The 20173-nt window shown below is 46.6% G+C and overlaps 1 protein-coding gene across 15 annotated transcripts in view; it reads right to left on the bottom strand.

Annotated features, from left to right (window-relative positions):
* Positions 1–280: 280 nt before the first annotated feature.
* Positions 281–20173, bottom strand: part of STAT3 (signal transducer and activator of transcription 3) — a 74747-nt gene continuing 54854 nt past the window's right edge. For 3 of the 15 annotated variants that reach the window (XM_001165480.8, XM_009432157.5, XM_009432158.5), the window contains exons 11-24: positions 18452–18511; positions 16717–16746; positions 16524–16617; positions 16380–16427; positions 13088–13171; positions 11935–12033; positions 11683–11818; positions 10545–10597; positions 10232–10326; positions 9976–10115; positions 9253–9465; positions 4144–4186; positions 3752–3864; positions 281–2763 (exon numbers count right to left, since the gene is read on the bottom strand). In XM_001165480.8, the coding sequence (XP_001165480.2) occupies positions 2708–2763; positions 3752–3864; positions 4144–4186; positions 9253–9465; positions 9976–10115; positions 10232–10326; positions 10545–10597; positions 11683–11818; positions 11935–12033; positions 13088–13171; positions 16380–16427; positions 16524–16617; positions 16717–16746; positions 18452–18511 (1264 nt within the window). In that variant the 3' untranslated portion in view covers positions 281–2707. Of the gene's footprint in view, positions 2764–3751; positions 3865–4143; positions 4187–9252; positions 9466–9889; positions 10116–10231; positions 10327–10544; positions 10598–11682; positions 11819–11934; positions 12034–13087; positions 13172–16379; positions 16428–16523; positions 16618–16716; positions 16747–18451; positions 18512–20173 lie in introns of all 15 variants that reach the window. The other 12 variants (XM_063798569.1, XM_009432160.5, XM_063798566.1 and 9 more) reach the window with 6 other exon arrangements.

Raw genomic sequence — 20173 nt, 5'->3', positions numbered from 1 at the left:
GACGAGGCCGCTCTGGGGGGTAGGAGGGGGCCGGGGAGGGAGGCCTCCACTCTGACACCTTTCTGCCGTTGGACTATTGACCTCCTGCTCCTCCAGGCACCCCTTACCTCCGGGCTGGTGGCTAACATAAGGGGGTTGGCCGGGGGGATTAAGGTAACCACCTCCTCTCAAGACCCTTTCCGGCCCTTATCCCAGGCCCCACCTGTGTGTGAGGCCCCCTCAGAACTTATGCAGGGGAAAAGGAAGCCTCCACCAGCCAAACAGAGCTGCCATGCTATCAGACGGTTCCTATATAACGTTTATTTCTGGAAGTTAAAGTAGATACAGCAATATACCAAAAAAAAAAAAAAAAAAGACAAAAAACCTCACAATAATATAAATTTTTACACTATGAAGTACACATTGGAATTTGAATGCAGTGGCCAGGACAGCAGCTTATAAACCACCTTATAGGTAGGTAAGCAACCCACGGGATTCCCTCGGCTGGGCTGGGGATGGGGAGGGGGCAGTGGACAGGAAGCGGGCAGGGCCTGAGGACCCTGTTCTTTAACGGGCCACAACAAGGCTCAGCTCCTCTCAGAACTTTTGCTACAATCAGAGTTAAGACCAGATACATGCTACCTAAGGCCATGAACTTGACAATATCTGCTCCAGAGAAGCCCTGAACCCTCGCCCTAGGTCCCTATGATTTAAACCCAATGGTAAGCCCAAGTCTCACCTTTCTAAATATTCTCTCTGTTTATCAGTTAAGCTTATTATGTACTGAAGAGTGTTGCTGGAGAAGTAAGAGCTCTGCATGACACATCAACTGTCTCCAGGCAGGAGGACTGGGGCGAACCCTGTTCATCTTAGAGAAGGTCGTCTCCCCCTTAATTCAGAGACCAGCTAATTTGATTTAACAAACAGAATTCCACAGAAACTCTGATCAGCTGAGGCAAGGTGGTTTTGAGTTGCCAAATCCGGCCATGCCTCTGAGTCAGAGGCAGCCCATCCAGCACGTGCTAGGTGTTCCCATACGCACAGGAGAGGCGAGCTAGCCAGCCAAGGCGGGCAGGCGGGGAGGCCCTCTAGGTGTTCTGCCTCACCTGTGGGGCCCCAGCAGGGAGGAGTCACCAGCCTCAGAGGGAGGCCAGGTATACACCCTCATACGAGGGCAGACTCAAGTTTATCAGTAAGCCTTTGCCCTGCATGAACTGAATGAAGACGCCATTACAAGTGCCACTGGATATCACCAAGAAACTGGCTAAGAACCATATTCCCTGAGCTCAACCAGACACGTCGCTGGGGCCCCATAGTGTGCATCATGTCCAACCTGTAACTCTCTCCCCCTCTTCTTCCATGAGGTCCTGAGACCAGGATTCCTAAAACAAACAGGACGAGGGACCTTTAGACACGCAAGGAGACATGCCTCTAGCAGGATCAGGGGGACTGGGGTCGGGAGGGTGGGGGAGGAAGGAAGCCAGAATCAGAAGTATCCCAGCCCTGATAAGGCACCCACAGAAACAACCTAGCCTCTGAAACAGCAGATCAAGTCCAGGGAGAAAGGGAGTCAAGGTTGTAAGCACCCTCTGCCCAGCCTTACTCACTAAAAGGCCAATACATTACAAAGGAAAATAAGTCTATTTATTAAAAAAAGTCTAAAATGCTTAGATTCTCCTTAAACCTTCCTATTTCAACACCAAAGGCCAGGCTGCAGCTTCAGATGTCTTAAGGGTTTGACCTGAAGCCCGTTTCAGGGATTATATAAATTACCAGCCTGAAGGAAGCTGAATGCTTAAAGCACCAAGGAGGCTGTTAACTGAAGTTTCTTTTTCTTTTTTTTTTTTTTTTGAGACAGAGTCTCAGACTGTCGCCCAGGATGGAGTGCAGTGTGCAGTGGTGCGATTTTGGCTCACTGCAACCTCTGCCTCTCAGGTTCAAGCTATTCTCCTGCCTCAGCCTCCCGAGTAGCTGGGACTACAGGCGCCTGCCACCACACCCAGCTAATTTTTTGTACTTTTAGTAGAGATGGGGTTTCACCGTGTTAGCCAGGATGGTCTTGATCTCCTGACCTTATGATCCACCTGCCTCGGCCTCCCAAAGTGCTGGGATTACAGGCGTGATCCACCATGCCCGGCTGCTTAAGTTTCTTAAATACAGAAAGGCTATGCTGATACAGTGTTTTTTGCCCTTTAATTGTTATTATTTCTTAATTTAAAAAGAAACCTAGGGCTTAGATAGTCCTATCTTCTATTTGGATGTCAGCAAGGTTAAAAAGTGCAATGCCAGGAGTACGTAGCTACAGGTGGCCTGTGGCATTTGCTTACAGAAACAGGCAGAAGGATGCCGCAGGCACCAGGAGGCACTTGTCTAAGAACAACAACAACAATAACAAAAAGCTGCTGAGAAAGGAGGGCAGGGGAACAAAACAACACAAGACATTTCCTTTTTCTCCCTCTAGCCACCCCCCGCCACATCCCCTGATCATGGGTCTCAGAGAACACATCCTTATTTGCATTTAGATAAAAGCAGATCACCCACATTCACTCATTTCTCTATTTTTAAAAGTGCCCAGATTGCTCAAAGATAGCAGAAGTAGGAGATTTAAAAAAATCTGGAACCACAAAGTTAGTAGTTTCAGATGATCTGGGGTTTGGCTGTGTGAGGGGTGGCGGAATGCAGGTAGGCGCCTCAGTCGTATCTTTCTGCAGCTTCCGTTCTCAGCTCCTCACATGGGGGAGGTAGCGCACTCCGAGGTCAACTCCATGTCAAAGGTGAGGGACTCTGGAGGGACAGACAGGGAAAACTAGTTCAGTTGTCCACCCTCTGCAACTGGCAGGCCACGCCCCCAGCCCTTCAGAGGACAGGGCCCAGGCTACCACTGCTATCCAATCTCCTGCCCCTTAAGGCCCAGGGATGGTCAGAAAAGCCAGATTTACCCTCCTCCCTGGAGGACCCTGCCTCTGGAAGGGTCCTTTCTCATTCCCACCTTAACTGATTCCCAGAGCTCCATGTTTACAGAAGCTCTAAGGCTGTCCTGAGATCTTCTGCCCTTGATCTACTGTTTAATTCAGGAGCCCCGAGACACACGTGGCCACCAAGCATTTGAGATTTGGTTTGTCCAAACTGAGCTGTGCTGTGGCTGTCAAAAGCCCACTGGATTTTAAAGGCTTAGTATGAAAAAAAAGAATGAAAAAAGGTCTCAACTTTTTCTTTTTAGTTTAGTTTTGTTTATTTGAGATGGAGTCTCACTCTGTCGCCCAGGCTGGAGTGCAGTGGCACGATCTCTGCTCACTGCAACCTCCACCTCCCAGGCTCAAGCGATCCTCCCACCTCAGCTTCTTGAGTAGCTGGGATTACAGGTATGCGCCAACATGCCCAGCTAATTTTTATATTTTAGAGATTTTGGTCAGGCTGGTCTTGAACTCCTGACCTCAAGTGATCCACCCACCTCGGCCTCCCAAAGTGCTGGGATTACAGGCATGAGCCACTCACCCAGCCTCAACTTTTTCTGAAATGTTAAATTGAGAGTATGTTGGATTTAGTGGGTTAAATAAAATATATTGTAAAAATTAAGTTCGTCTATTTCCAGTGTGGCTGCTAGAAGATTTATACTCACACATGTGGCATTCATACCATCTCTTTTGGAAAGCAAAGCTCTAGAATCTCCTACCATTCCGAGTGACCAGCTCTCGGTGTGTACATGTGAGAGCATCACACAAAGGGGACCAACTTCCCTTATAGGGACAAAGTCTGTCAACCAAATACTCACCAAACTGCCCTCCTGCTGAGGGTTCAGCACCTTCACCATTATTTCCAAACTGCATCAATGAATCTAAAGTGCGGGGGGACATCGGCAGGTCAATGGTATTGCTGCAGGTCGTTCTGTAGGAAATGGGGGGCAGCAGGAGGGGAAACGGGGGGTTGACAAGACACAATGGAAAAAAAAAAAGAACAAAACACACACACACAAGCCATCAAACTCCGGTCTCCAACAGAAAAATAAAAGCTCAAGCTTTTTAAACACACAAGGTCACTTTGAGTACTAAACATAGCCCAGGGGCTTCCAACCCTTGGCAGATTAACTCTCACCCAGTGTCCCATTCCCAGGGATAACTGAGGATATTAGAAATGAAGGCAAAACGGGGAAAGGAAGCCACTTACGGTGTCACACAGATAAACTTGGTCTTCAGGTATGGGGCAGCGCCTGGGAAGAAGAAAACCAGTTTTCTTACTGACTGTGACTTCGCATTCAGTAAGCAGAGCTGGAGGAAGCCATCTGCCTCGGCAGGACTGATTTGAAACTCACTCATCCTCATGCCAAGATTGTCTGGAAAGCTCCATCTGCCCCTCAGGGTTGTCTGCCCTCATTTATACTATTTGATCTCCCAGGCACTAGCAGCTGTGAACTTCAGTTCTTTGCACAAAGCTGTCCTGAGCTGCAGAGACTTTTCAGCATAACCTTTTCCCACCTGACCCTAGACTAATGCCAACCTTGTGTCCCTTCTTTCCCTAGATTATGTAAAAGTTTAACAGCCTCCACGTGGTCTGAGCATTCTATTCCGGCCTGGTCATATCTCTTAGATAACTTCTCTGCATGCAGGAACCGAGCCTGTGTAGTCTTTGCATGGTGTCCAGCCTAAATACCAATATCACCGAGTCTTTAAAGAACATGGAGACTGCTAATGCTTGTGGTTCCAAAGCCAAAGGTTATATCTCTTATTCCTACCAGCACTAATCTGGCCTCTACCACATTTTTGGATGAGGGCATGAGTAACTTTCTAGTTGGATAAATACGTCAATCAAAAAGCACCAAAGAGAATGTGACTTTGTAAGGCAGTACAATTGCTTCAACTAGAAGACCGGAGACCTGGGTCCAGGTACATCTTCAATAGCTAAGAGACCTGGAGCAAGGCATGGTCTCTCTCTTTTGTTGCTGTTGTTCTTATTGTTTTGAGACAGAGTCTCACTCTGTTGCCCAGGCTCAAGTGCAGTGGCACAATCTCGGTTACCGCAACCTCCTACTCCCAGGTCAAAACGATTCTCCTGCCTTAGGCTCCCAAGCAGCTGGGACTACAGGTGGCACCACCATGCCTGGCTAATTTTTGTCTTTTTTTTTTTTGAGACGGAGTCTTGCTCTCTTTCGCCCAGGTTGGTGTGCAGTAGCGCCATCTTGGCTCTCTACAACCTCTGCCTCCAGGGTTCAAGTGATTCTCCTTCATCAGCCTCCTGAGTAGCTGGATTACAGACATCTGCCACCATGCCTAGCTAATTTTTTTTTTGTAATTTTAGTAGAGATGAGGTTTCACCATGTTGGCCAGGCTGGTCTTGAACTCCTGACCTCAGGTGATCCATCTGCCTCACCCTCCCAAAGTGCTGGATTACAAGTATGAGCTATCATGCCCAGCCTTGGCCACAATGCCCAGCCCATATTCTCTTTTATGTACAAAATAAGAGGGAGGGGGAAGACAAGGTGCCAATTTTCTATGAGCTTTGTCATTTATAATTCTTGTTCTACAGTTAGAAATGTGTTGACGGGAATAAAATGAATTTTAGATGCTGAATGCTTACACCAAGAGGTCAAGGAACCTTGGGGATACTGGCATGAAATCTGGGGAATTCAGGTGAACAAACCATTGAGAAGGCATGGGGCAGGGTGAGGTGGGCTGAGAACAGCACGGTCATAAAACATGAGGCTTAGACAGAACCTGAGGGATCAGAGAGCATGATGACCATGTGAAAGAAGGCACTGCAGAGTGGCTCTTGGGCCGCCATCTGAGTTTACTTTGGGCCAAGAAACTGATCAATTCAGTGCAGAATTCAAAGGAGCTACTGAGGCAAGACTCCAGTGTCTTATAAATCCAACTGTTTTGGCCCAGCCCTTAGGGAGCTGACACCCTAGACAGAAAAGGATTTAATTCTCCAGCATTCAAGATAGCTGAGGCCAGGCACAGTGGCTCATGCCTGTAATCCCTGCACTTTGGGAGGCTGAAGCAGGTGGATCACTTGAGGCCAGGAGTTCAAGACCAGCCTCACCAACATGGGGAAACCCTGTCTTTAATGAAAATACAAAAATAGCTGGGCGTGGTGGCACGCCTGTAATCCCAGCTACTCAGGAGGCTGAGGCAGGAGAATCACTTGAACCTGGGAGGCAGAGGCTGCAGTGAGGTGAGATCGCACCACTGCACTCCAGCCTGGGTGACAGAGTGACAGACTGTCAAAACAAAACAAAAACAAAAACAAGGCTGGGCACTGTGGCTCACACCTATAATCCCAGCACTTTGGGAGGCCCAGGCGGGAAGATCACTTGAGGTCAGGGGTTCAAGACCAGCCTGGCCAACAGGGTGAAACCAGGTCTCTACTAAAAATCCAAAAATTAGCCAGGCATAGTGGTGCATGTCTGTAATCCCAGCTACTCAGGAGGCTGAGGTATGAGAATCTCTTGAACCTGGGAGGCAGAGGTTTCAGTGAAGCACGATCGCGCCACTGCACTCCAGTCTGGACGATAGAGCGAGACTCAGGCTCAAAAAAAAAAAAAAAAAAAAAAAAAGGCTGAGAAAAATGACTTCATTGTGTGGCTTTGTACAAGATTGTAAATGTACTTTATCTAATTTGTAAGTGGCTCCGAACCTCTCCCTCAAGCCATAAGGAAATGCTATGTGGGCTTCCAGTAGAGAAGGAAGAGAGAAGAGTCTTGGGAGGATAATCTAACCTGAGACCCTCATACCATAATACTCTTGTGATGGAAATAGAGAGGAAATGGTCACATGCTCATCGTCCTGAAGGCACCCATTTTATAATAACACAGGGACACCCCCACACCCGTCACCACATTCACATGGAGTCCCTCAGGGCACACTCCTCTCAGCAAGGCAAGGCAAATTACTCAAGTAATTAGTTCCTTTCTCCTGATGAGTGCCTGGCCCCTGAGGAAACGCTGACATCGCTGGGCAGGAAAGGACCTGGCCTCCCAGCCCACAGGAAGGGTGACGGTAATGGAGGATGCAGCCTCAGACTGGGAGGTGGGACCTTGAAAGCAAAATGAGTCAAAAGGACCAGCCGTGGGACCCCAACGTCCTCTGCAGAAGGAACAAAGAGCCGTGTGGCAGGGGCTGATAAACAGATCTCCCAACTGAAGCACACATGCAAAGGGAGATAGGTGGCAGACAGGAAGTGAGTAACTCTTACAGCAGGAACAAGACTCAGGACCCCAACAAAGGAGAAAGGCAACGGTCAATTAGCTCCAACTCCCTCTTCCAAGCCCCATTCTGCCCCATCTCAAGAAATCCCTCAGAAGGAATTCCTAGGAAAAAGTGGGAGGGAAGTTGGTAGGTTTCTGTGTGTGTGCTATTTGGACAAAAATAGTTTTTTCAACAGCAACTAGGGCAAGGCGCCAACCCTAAAGGATCACATTAAAGAGCCCATCATTAGGCCAGGCACAGTGGCTCACGCCTGTAATCCCAGCACTTTGGGAGGCTGAAGTGGGCAGATCACCTGAGGTCAGGAGTTCGAGGCCAGCCTGGCCAACATGGCGAAACCCTTTCTCTACAAAAAATACAAAAATCAGCTGGGCATGGTGGCGCAAACCCATAATCCCAGCTACTCGGGAGGCTGAGGCAGGAGAATTGCTTGAACCGGGAGGTGGAGGTTGCAGTGAGCCGAGATGGTGCCACTGCACTCCAGCTTGGGTGATAGAGCAAGACTCAGTCCAAAAAAAAAAAAAAAAAAAAAAAAAGCCCATCATTGGCTTTATGATTACAGAAAGTTAAATAAAACAAAGAATGGCAAACCAGAGACTCCCCATCAAGACCTGCACAAAGAACCCAGAGAGTCAAAACAGCAAGTGCTGAAGGGGAACAGACAGGGCTACCCCCTCCTCCACACTGAGGACAGCTGCAGAGATTACAGTTTTCTTTCGTTTTTTTCTTTCTTTTCTTTGTGTGTGTGTGTGTGTGTGTGTGTAGTGGGGTCTTGCTATGTTGCCAGGCTGGTCTTGAGTTCCTGGCCTCAAGTGATCCTCCTGCTTCAGCCTCCCAAAGTGCTAGGACTGCAGGTGTGAACCCCCATGCCCAGCTGAGATTACAGTATTTTTAATTTCTCTCTCTTTTTTTTTTTTTTTTTTTTTTGGTGAGACAAGGTCTTGCTCTGTCACCCAGGCTGGAGTGCAGTGGTGCGATCATGGCTCACTGCAGCCTCAACCTCCTGGGCTCAAGCAATCCTCCCACCTCAGCCTCCCGAGTAGCTAGGACTACAGGCACAAACCACCACACGTGGCTAATTTAAAAAAAATTATTTTTGTATAGATAGGGTCTCACTATGTTGTCTAGTCTGTTCTCAAACTCCCAGGCTCAAGTGATCCTCCCGCCTGGGCCTCCCAAAGTGCTAGGACTATAGGCATGAGCCACTTCGCCCAGCTAAAATAATTTATATATAACATATAAGTACATGTCCTCTTACACATTAAAATATACCTTATTTTCAATAGTTGCACACTCTAAATACCAATCCCTTGCCCCTCCACCCAGTCACTGTCTTCCCCTTCAAACGTGATGCTCCCAGCTCTTCTACTCTAGTGTAAACCATACTCCCATGCAGCTAATAATAATTTCCTCCAGAAACCCTTTCTTCAGACCATCTGGCACACTGACATGGTTCAGTTACAGGCAAAAAGCCATATGCTGGGCTGAAATCTGGGCCTCAAACCTTCTAGCATCTACTAAGAAGCACTGTGCCAGCAGGGCATCCTGTTAACTGCCCTCAGTTTCCCTTCTCGTGTTTCAGGCATGTTTTGGGGGATGTATGTGTATTAATCCCCTCTTTATTTTTATTTTTTGACACAGTGTCTCACTCTATCAGCCAGGCTGGAGTGTGGTGGCATGATCACCGCTCACTACAGCCTTGAACTCCTTGGCTCAGGTGATCCTCCCACCTCAGCCTCCCAAGTAGCTACGACTACAAATGCGTGCCACCACACCGGGTAATTTTTTTGGATTTTTTGTAGAGACGAGGTTTCACCATATTGCCCAGGCTGTATCCCCTCTTTAGACTCATGCACTCTCTGTGGAGCAGGAACTACACTACTCTAAGTGATTCTGATTCTCCTCTCAAATCCCATCGGTCACCCCAACAAAAGCACTCACTACAATTCTTTCCCATAAGGAGAAATAATTATCCCCCAGGTTATTCAGGCATTTGCCTATCTATCCTCCAAGGATCCCAAAATTTCCAACTTTTCCCAAAAATTAAATGCCAGGAACATGGAAAATCAACAACTACCTGGGTCAGCTTCAGGATGCTCCTGGCTCTCTGGCCGACAATACTTTCCGAATGCCTCCTCCTTGGGAATGTCAGGATAGAGATAGACCAGTGGAGACACCAGGATATTGGTAGCATCCATGATCTTATAGCCCATGATGATTTCAGCAAATGACATGTTGTTCAGCTGCTGCTTTGTGTATGGTTCCACGGACTGGATCTGGGTCTTACCTGTCACAGGACATGGGAAGGAAAGATCATGGAACCTACAGCTAAGTCATCTCAGAGAAAACTGCCCATTTTTTCTTTCCTCGAAGGGGAAAAGACTTAAGCCACCCTAGTGTTGAGACCCTGAACACCCTGTTCAGTGGCCTGGCACTGTGGAAATATTCAGGCTGGCTTCTAATTAAGAAGAGGCTACTAGTTGGGTCATAGAAAATAAACTTGAATATAACTACTTGCGTTAAGATATATTAACAGGGTTAAGTAGAAAAAGAGATGAAGAATACAATTTAAATTGCAAAATTCTCAACAAATAGTCACTGGAGCAAGCAAAACAAAGCAAACCAATCCTTCAGCTGGAAGGATTTAGAAGTCACCCAAATGTGTTTTGCGAGTCTGAGTGAAACAGGGAGTTGAGGCCATCTCCACCCACCAGGGGGCAGTAGGTGCTTGCAACTAGAAGCAGTGATGAGTCCTCAGCAGCCACCAGCAGGTGGGGTGGGTGGGAGCCTCCCTTACCGCTGATGTCCTTCTCCACCCAAGTGAAAGTGACGCCTCCTTCTTTGCTGCTTTCACTGAATCTTAGCAGGAAGGTGCCTGGAGGCTTAGTGCTCAAGATGGCCCGCTCCCGCTCCTTACTGATAAAGCCCATGATGTACCTGGAGCCAAGGAGGAGGAACAGTGTTGTTACTGCTAACAGGGCATCCATCCCCTGCCACTGGCTTGCTGAGAGCAGGGGACTTGGTTACATCTGTGCACACTCTGTCCAACCTACCCTTCGTTCCAAAGGGCCAGGATGTACTTTTTCACAAGGTCAATGATATTGTCCAGCCAGACCCAGAAGGAGAAGCCCTTGCCAGCCATGTTTTCCTGGAGAAAAGAGTAATGGGAAAGCCAAGTCTACTGCCATCCCAGCCCTTCCCTTCCTAGGGGTGCAGTGCATCACCCAAATCCTCAGGCCCGTCTACCTTCAGGCAGGTCCTACTGGCCGCTGGACCAAGAGTTCAGGGCCTTCAAGCCAGAGCCCTCAACGACAGCCGTGCAGGTGAGCATTCCCATTCCCACGAGAATTTAACAAGATTGCTTACTTTGCAAAATTTAGCCCATGTGATCTGACACCCTGAATAATTCACACCAGGTCCTGAAGGAAAAGAAAAAGAGTCAAGTAGTGCATTTTCAGCTTGGGGTCAAGAGGTTATTTCTTAAAACAGAACACACACACATTCATCCCACAATGGGCCACAAAATAATCAGCTTTCACATCTGTGAAGGTAGGCACTGTTGTGTGTGTGCACATGAGGACAAACACTATCCCATCATTTGACTCACTTGTGTTGCTGGGTAGCCCAGCAGGGATGGAGGGTGATGTAACAAGTCCCCCTGCTCTTCCCAACCTCGGGTGGCAGGCTGGGAAGAACAGCAGCACTCACTAACAAGCTGACATCGGGTGTCAGAGAGGTGTATTTGGTGGCAACAGCTTTATTAGAACAAAGCTACTTCTAGCCCAGGTGGCACATAAAATATTCCACTAATTCTTTTTTAAAAACTAGCCTACGCTGGGCACAGTGGCTCAAGCCTGTAATCCCAGCACTTTAGGAGGCCGAGGTGGGCGGATCACGAGGTGAAGAGACGGAGACTATCCTGGCCAACATGGTAAAACCCCGTCTCTACTAAAAATACAAAAATTAGCTGGGCGTGGTGGTGGGCACCTGTAGTCTCAGCTACTCGGGAGGCCGAGGCAGGAGAATCACTTGAACCCAGAAGGCGGAGGTTGCAGTGAGCCGAGATCACACTACTGCACTCCAGCCTGGGCAACAGAGCAAGACTCGTCTCAAAAAAATAAATAAATAAATAAAATAAAACAAAAAAAACCAACTAGCCTATAGTTTATTTAAAAAATGGACAGGGAATGTCAAGCCTTTAGTGCCACCTTCCAACACACACTTAAAAGATCTTCTAAAGTTAGATAGAGTGGGTGAATGAGACAGCAACCAGGAGAAAAGAAATCTACCTCCCACCTCAAAAATGATCACCTCGACTGAAAACTGCAAACTGTCTCTGCACCCCAACTCCCCAACTCCCCTGTTTCCTGGCACCAGCACAGCGCCTTGCTCAGGAAAGAAACATGGCCTAATGCTCAGTAGACATGGCCCAAATGAACAGCCCTATGGGCCGGATCCCTTTTCTGGGCGGGTGGGCAGGAGGGAAAAGGGGTGAAATGCGGACCCAAGAGTTTCTCTGCCAGTGTAGTCAGCTGCTCGATGCTCAGTCCTCGCTTGGTGGTGGAGGAGAACTGCCAGCTCAGGACCTCGGCCACTTGATCCCAGGTTCCAATTGGGGGCTTGGTAAAAAAGTTTACGTTCTATTGGAAAGAACACATTTGCTTGTTTAGATGAGGGATGGTGCTCATTGTCTATACTAGGTACCCCTAAGTCGCAAGAGATCCCGGGGCACCAACTAAAAGGAGGGGGCACTAACCTTGGGATTGTTGGTCAGCATGTTGTACCACAGGATGGACGCCCAGGCATTTGGCATCTGACAGATGTTGGAGATCACCACAACTGGCAAGGAGTGGGTCTGCGGAGGAAGTGGGGACTGAGCTGGGGAGGCAGAGGGGCTCTCACAGCCTTGGAAATCTCTTCACCCGCATCTCACGGGGCTCAGAATGAAAGGACATGCCATAAACCACACCTGCTGCCAACTCTAGGCGAGGAGTGTGAGTGAGTCAGCTCAGTGAGCACTCATAGTGGAAAGAATGCCCAGCGTGGCCACACAACTCAGGCTGCAGTCGGAATACACCGGTCCCTTGTAAAACCTGACTTGCTCAAAGCTTGACTCACAGTCCACAGATTCCCCATTTTTAAGACCTTGGAGGCATTCTCCAAGACTTGAAGCTGTATCTTCACATGAAACAGGGAGGTCTCAGGAATCAAAGACCAGGATTCCTGCTTTTCTAGGGATATCTTAATTTAAAAATCAAGAAAGTTGGGAAAGGAGAATGTCATTGCCACAATTTTCTGTATACTAAACACACTGGCTGCTAAGACTCTTATGCCCAAACTTTATGAAGTCAGTTCTAATTTCTTTTTTTTTTTTTGAGATGGAGTCTCACTCTGTCACCCAGGCTGGAGTGCAATGGCACAATCTCAGCTCACTGCAACCTCTGCCTCCCAGGTTCAAGTGATTCTCCTGCCTCAGCCTCCCGAGTAGCTGGGATTATAGGCGTCCGCCACCACACCCAGCTAATTTTTGTATTTTTAGTAGAGACGGGGTTTCGTCATGTTGGCCAGGCTGGTCTCGAACTCCTGACCTCGTGATCCACCCGCCTCAGCCTCCCAAAGTGCTGGGATTACAGGCGTGAGCCACCACGCCCGGCCAATCAATTTCTAAATAGAGATTTTCATATCAAGTTTGCTGAAAGCTGAATATACACACATCTTCTAAGCACTCAAGCAAGACTTTATTGCCAGATGGGATGCCAAGGATTTTTTTGGAGAAAAGTAAGCAAAAATAAACACAGTGTTAAGCAAACAGTAATCATTCCACCTTCTCTTGTAAAAATCCCAGTGGAAGTTTTTGTCCTGAGTCACCCCTGTACGTAGCCTCTCACCGATTCTGCTGCAGAACTTACCTCTAGGTCAATCTTGAGGCCTTGGTGATACACCTCGGTCTCAAAGGTGATCAGGTGCAGCTCCTCAGTCACAATCAGGGAAGCCTACAGTAACAAGAAGGACACTCTTAGGCCAGGTGTGGTGGCTCATGCCTGTAATCCCAGCACTTTGGGAGGCCAAGGCAGGAGGATTGCCTGAGCCCAGGAGTTCGAGACCAGTCTAAGCAGCACAGCAAAACTCCATCTCTGCAAAAAATACAAAAATTAGCTGGGTGTGGTGGTGCACACCTATAGCCCCAGCTACTCGAGAGGCTGAGGTGGGAGGATGGCTTGAGCCTAGGAGATGGAGGCTGCAGCGAGCTATGATTGTGCCACTGCACTCTAGCTGGGGTGACAGAGTGAGACCCTGTCTTAAAAAAAATTAAATAAAAAAAAATTAAAAGGCTGAGCGTGATGGCTCACACCTACAATCCCAGCACTTTGGGAGGCCAAGGCAGGTGGATCACATGGTCAGGAGTTCAAGACCAGCCTGGCCAATAATTTGGTGAAACCCCGTTTCTACTAAGAATACAAAAATTAGCTGGGCGTGGTAGTGGGTGCCTGTAGTCCCAGCTACTCAGGAGGCTGAGGCAGGAGAATCGCTTGAACCCAGGAGGCAGAGGATGCAGTGAGCTGAGATCACGCCACTGCACTCCAGCCTGGGTGACAGAGTGAGACTCTGTCTCAATCAATCAGTCAATCAATAAAAAAGAGAAGGACGCTTTTCCTCAGAGAGAATGGCATTCAGTACTAACAGCCACAGCCAAGGAAAGTGACATGCCAAGCCTCACCACACCAAGAAGGGTAAGCCACCAGGTGGTCACAAACAAACTGGCAGGGACACAACTTGCTCGGCACTTACTCTCTTCAACACCAAGAACTTCCAATGCTGTGATCCTCAACCTAATCCTTTACTCAGTTTGTATTATAATATTACATAGATCCAATTGGTTATTTGTAAAATACGTAAGGCACAAAGAATAACAAAACAATATGAACCCACCATTCAATTTAAGGAAAAGTCCATCACTCCTAAAATTCTCTGGGTGCCCTTCCCCAACCCCATCCCCTTCCCTCCTCCCTCAGAAATAACTGCTATTTTGTCTTTTGGGTTTATCATTTCCTAGCCCTTTTTGTTTTGTTTTGTTACAGTTTTACCATATTTGTTTATCTAAGCAATGCAGGTATTGTTTAGTTTGGGACGTTTGTGAACCTTACACATATGGACTCCAATGAATTCTTTTGGGATTCACTTTTCACTTGATGTGAAATGAATCCACATGGTTATGTGTATCTGCAGTGTATTCCTTTTCACAGCTGCGGAGTATTCCATTGTGTCTATACCACAAATAATGTATTCATTCTAATGTTGATGGGTATTTATTTGGGTTGCATTTAGAACTTATAATCAGGCTGATGTCCACTTTATACATGTCTCCTGGGACATATATGCAAAGATTTCTCTGCTATTAAATCCTGGGAATGGCACCGTTGGTTTACAGGTATGTTCATTTTTATACTGCCAAATTGTTTTCCAAACTGACTATAACAATGTCTCACATCAGTATAGCAACCTTATTTTAAGTAAGAGTTGTCAATGAATTCTCAAAAATTGAATTCTAGTCTGGGCACAGCGGCTCATGCCTGTAATCCCAGCACTTTCGGAGGCCGAGATGGGTGGATCACGAGGTCAGGAGTTCAAGACCAGCCTGACCAATATGGTGAAACCCTGTCTCTACTAAAAATGCAAAAATTAGCCAGGCGTGGTGGCATGCACCTATCGTCCCAGCTACTTGGGAGGCTGAGACAGGAGAATCGCTTGAACCTAGGAGGCAGAGGTTGCAGTGAGCTGAGATCGCACCACTGCAATCCGATAGAACGAGACTCCGACTCAAAAAAAAAAAAAGAAAAAAGAAAAAAGAAATTGAATTATAATTCATTTTTAATACTATTTTTCTGATAATAAAGGAAATATATTCAGTTTAAAATGCAAATATCACAGAGACAGTCTAGAATAGCCATGGATACCAGCAGCAGCACTAATGCACATAGCACTGCTGGTATATTCCTCCAGAATTTCTTAATATACATATGAATACACATAAGAGTATAGTGTATTTTTAAAACACATATACTAATAATACTATTCAAATTATTTTACATTTTGCTTTTTCTAAATATGTCATGTACATTTTTGCATATCATTGCATACAGGCTACTTCACTCTACTGTCAAGTAAAATTCCACATTTTTTAAAAGGACTGCTACATTTTATTTTATTTATTTTTTTGAGACAGAGTTTCACTCTGTTGCCCAGGCTAGAGTGCAGTGGCAAAATCTTGGCTCACTGCAAGCTCCACCTCTCAGGTTCAAGCGATTCTCATGCCTCAGCCTCCCCAGTAACTGGGACTACAGGCGTGCACCACCACACCCAGCTAATTTTTGTATCTTTAGTAGAGACGGGCTTTCACCATGTTGGCCAGGCTGGTCTTGAACTCCTGACCTCAAGTGACCAGCCTGCCTTGGCATCCCAAAGTATGGGGTGTGAGCCAGCACGCCCAGCTAGGACTGCTACATTTTAAAGAGGAAGAATTGTTCAGGGGACAAATGTAAGAAAAAGAACGGGGCATCATAATTTTTAAAAATGACTGAAAACTAGCTTTCCGTCACATTTACCTTTTTTCGTTTGTTTGTTTAAAGTTTATTCTTGACAATAAGAATCCAATAATCTGAATCAATGAAAAGCAGAAAATAACGGGGATAAAGAACAAGATGGGTTTTTGTTTGTTCATTTTATTTTATGTACTCTTTTCCTAAGCAAGCTAATGCAAGGTGGTCATTTATTTTAAAGTTTAACTCAAATCTGTTGCTTTTACACCCTCTATCCCACCTCAGTGGGAGAGAAAAACAGGGCACTAAAAATGGAGCCAAGCAGGGTCAGCTGCAGGAGCTGGATGGGGAATTTGGAAAGCCCCAGGCAAGGTGGAAAGCTGCTTTATACCACATGGGTGTGGAGAACAACTCAGCAAGGGACTTTCCACTTCTCCTTAAGGAGGAGCCAACTCCCAGATATTCACGGAAATGTTCCAAGCCAGAGAGCTCCATGGCACATGGAACTTCTGTTCATGTCACTTTGGCCTGAAGTGACTTTTTGGAATAACTACAGCTGAAAGAACAGGTTGATGTTTCTAATTCTGGGGATTAAGAAGGATCTTTACCCCTCTCTCCCTCAAGGAAAACACCCCAGTTGTCTTTCATCCCCAACAAAACTTACATCACAATTGGCTCGGCCCCCATTCCCACATCTCTGCTCCCTCAGGGTCTGTAAGAAAAGAAAAAGGCAGGTGTCCTGTGAGGCTCTCCCCAGCCCTCTCCCGCAGCCAGAGGCCCTTTGTGAAGGGGAGCTCCTCCCACATACCAAGTGTTTGAATTCTGCAGAGAGGCTGCCGTTGTTGGATTCTTCCATGTTCATCACTTTTGTGTTTGTGCCCAGAATGTTAAATTTCCGGGATCTGAATCACAGGGGAACAATCAACTATGTAGGTGACCAAGTAGCCGGAGGATGAAGTTAGGTTAAACGGAACAAAAGGAAGCCTCTAGGCTGAACTTACCCTCTGAGAGCTGCAACGTCCCCAGAGTCTCTGTAAGAACACAGACTGTTGTTAATAAAATAGGCTCTGTGTTTCTTCAAAAAGCCTACTTTGACCACCTGTTATTTACTGTCATGAAAAAACCTCTGTGCTCCTGGGCATTTCTTTAAACTATTCCGTTACAGTTGATCAGCGCAACATAACACCTCTGCGTAGCAGGCACAGTTGGTTGCCTCCCCATAGGAAGGGGAACCTATGTTTCATATTGCATATGTACTTATTAAACCTACCACCTTCGTCAACTCCCTTATTTCATTATTTTCCAGTGCATTCTCATGAAATTTCCACATAATTACATCAACTAAAAATAAGAATGCATTTTATCTTTTCTTTTTCTTTTTCTTTTTTTTTTTTTTTTTTTGAGATAGTTTCGCTCTTATTGCCCAGGCTGGAGTGCAATGGTGCGATCTCGGCTCACCACAACCTCCACCTCCTGAGTTCAAGTGATTCTCCTGCCTCAGCCTCCCGTGTAGCTGGGATTACAGGCATGCGCCAACACACCTGGCTAATTTTGTATTTTTAGTAGAGACAAGGTTTCTCCATGTTGGTCGGGCTGGTTTCGAACTCTCGACCTCAGGTGATCTGCCCACCTCAGCCTCCCAAAGTGCTGAGATTACAGGCGTGAGCCACCGCGCCCAGCCACATTTTCTCTTTTCTTTTCTTTTTTTTTTTTTTGAGATGGAGTCTCTGTCGCCCAGGCTGGAGTGCAGTGGTGTGATCTTGGCTCACTGCAAACTCCACCTCCCAGGTTCATGCCATTCTCCTGCCTCAGCCTCCTGAGTAGCTGGGACTACAGGTGCCCGCCACCACGCCCAGCTAGTTTTTTTGTATTTTTAGTAGAGACGGGGTTTCACCGTGTTACCCAGGATGGTCTCGATCTCCTGACCTCGTGATCCGCCCGCCTCGGCCTCCCAAAGTGCTGGGATTACAGGCGTGAGCCACCGCGCCCGGCCCACATTTTCTCTTTTCTAATGTCGTCAAAGGGTATATGTATTTTACATCCTGAAAGGTATTATGAAATTTTGAGTATTCCATTATATGGTAAAGTGTGGAACAATTAAAAAAAAGAGATCTATTCTTTCCACATGCTATGTATGGAAAGAATATATAACGACGTTTCGGTCAACAACAAAATGCATATATGATGGTGGTCCCATAAGATTATCATGGAGCTGAAAAATTCCTACTTCATTGAGATGTGTTACAATTGCCTACGGTATTCAGCACAGTAACATACTGTACAGGTTTACAGCCTACGACCAGTAGGCTCTGCCACATAGCGTAGGTGTGCAGTAGGTTCTGCCACCCAGGTTTGTGTAAGGACTATATACTCTACAACGTTTGCACAATAAAATTGCCTAATGATACATTTTGCAGAACGTATCCCAGTCGTTAATTAACACATGATCTCAGTCTTATATATAATATGCATGAATGACATATACAAGTAAAAAACTAAACAAGGAAAAGAGGGACTGGTTGTCACAATAGCAACCACAAATCAAATCTGTACCCCCAGCTTTGTGGCTTTGTTCAGACACGTAAATGACAATGCACCCCAAGGCTTTTGAAAACTTTTGTTCACAAAATGAAGATCTCTGAATAAAGATAGAGTCTCTAGTTCAAATGATGTCTGTCAAAGTTCTCATTTTTCTATTCCTCATTTGAAAAAAAGAGCTAAGATAGGAGTACTTACTTGTCAATGCACACTTTAATTTTAAGCTGATAATTCAACTCAGGGAATTTGACCAGCAACCTATTTAAAAAGAAAAAATCCAAGGGAAAAAAGTCAGTAACTCTCCCATAACCTTTTCTTGAAGAAATATAAAATTCATAATTCTTCATTTCCAACAGGTAAATAGGCCAAGCTGTCTATAATTACAGGCTCACATCTATAATCTCAGCACTGTGGGAGGCCAAGCTGGGAGGATCCCTTGAGCCCAGGAGTTCCATAACAGTCTGGGCAACAAAGTGAGAGCCCACATCTATAAAAAATTTAAAAATTAGCGGGGTGTGGTAGCATGTACCTGTAGTCGCAGTTACTCGGGAGGCTGAGGCAAGAGGATCACTTGTGCCCAGGAGTTCAAGGCTACAGTGATCTATGATCATGCCACTGCACTCTAGCCTAGATGACAGAGCGAGATCCTATCTCTCTTTCTCTTTTTTTTTTGAGACAGAGTTTCTCTCTTGTTACCCAGGCTGGAGTGCAATGGCGCAATCTCCGTTCACCGCAACCTCCGCCTCCTGGGTTCAAGTGATTCTCCTGCCTCAGCCTCTCAAGTAGCTGGGATTACAGGCGCGCGCCACCACGCCCAGCTAATTTTGTATTTTTAGTAGAGACAGAGTTTCTCCATGTTGGTCAGGATGGTCTTGAACTCCCGACCTCAGGTGATCCACCCACCTTGGCCTCCCAAAGTGCTGGGATTACAGGCGAGAGCCACCGTGCCTGGCCCCTATCTCTCTCTTTAAAAAAATTAAAATAGGGCTGGGCACGGTGACTCACACCTGTAATCCAAGCACTTTGGGAGGCCGAGGCAGGCGGATCACAAGGTCAGGAGTTCGAGACCAGCCTGGCCAAGATGGTGAAACCCCGTCTCTACTAAAAATACAAAAATCAGCCGGGCATGGTGGCAGGTACCTGTAATCCCAGCTACTTGGGAGGCTGAGGCAGGAGAATCACTTGAACCCGGGAGGCGGAGGCTGCAGTGATCCGAGATCACACCTCAGCACTCTAGCCTGGGTGATAGAGAAAGACTCCATCTCAAAAAAAAAAAAAAAAAGGCCGAGCGTGGTGGCTCACATCTGTAATCCCAGCACTTTTGGAGGCCGGGGTGGGTGGATCACTGAGGTCAGGAGTTTTGAGACCAGCCTGGCCAACATGGAGAAACCCTGTCTCTACTAAAAATACAAAAATTAGCCGGGCATGGTGGAGTGTGCCGGTCCAGCTACTCAGGGAGGCTGAGGCAGGAGAATCGCTTGAACCTGGGAGGTGGAGGTTGCAGTGAGTTGAGATTGCAACACTGCACTCTGGCCTGGCCGAAAGAGCGAGACTCTGTCTCAAAAAAAAAAAAAATTAGCTGGGTGTGGTGGCACGCACCTCTATTCCCAGTTACTCAGGAGGCTGAGGCACAAGAATCACTTGAACCTGGGAGATGGAGGTTGCAGTGAGCTGAGATCATGCCACTGCACACCAGCCTGGGTGAGAGTGAGACCCTGTCTCAAACAAAAACAAAAGATGAGTATCACCCCTTCAAGCCAAAGGTACTGAGAAAACATCTAAGAACTAACAACTTAAAGTTGTGAGAGATTCACAAAAGGATAATCAAAGCCATATAATGAAAAATATTACAGGAACACATGCTGTGCAGCTGGCATTTTGTTCTATTAATCCTGAAACCGAACACCATACTAAGTTTCT

The sequence above is a fragment of the Pan troglodytes genome, chromosome 19, assembly GCF_028858775.2.
Source record: "Pan troglodytes isolate AG18354 chromosome 19, NHGRI_mPanTro3-v2.0_pri, whole genome shotgun sequence".
Classification (NCBI taxonomy): Eukaryota; Metazoa; Chordata; class Mammalia; order Primates; family Hominidae; genus Pan; species Pan troglodytes.
Note: the sequence above shows the minus strand (reverse complement) of the source record. Positions and strands in the feature narration are given on the sequence as shown.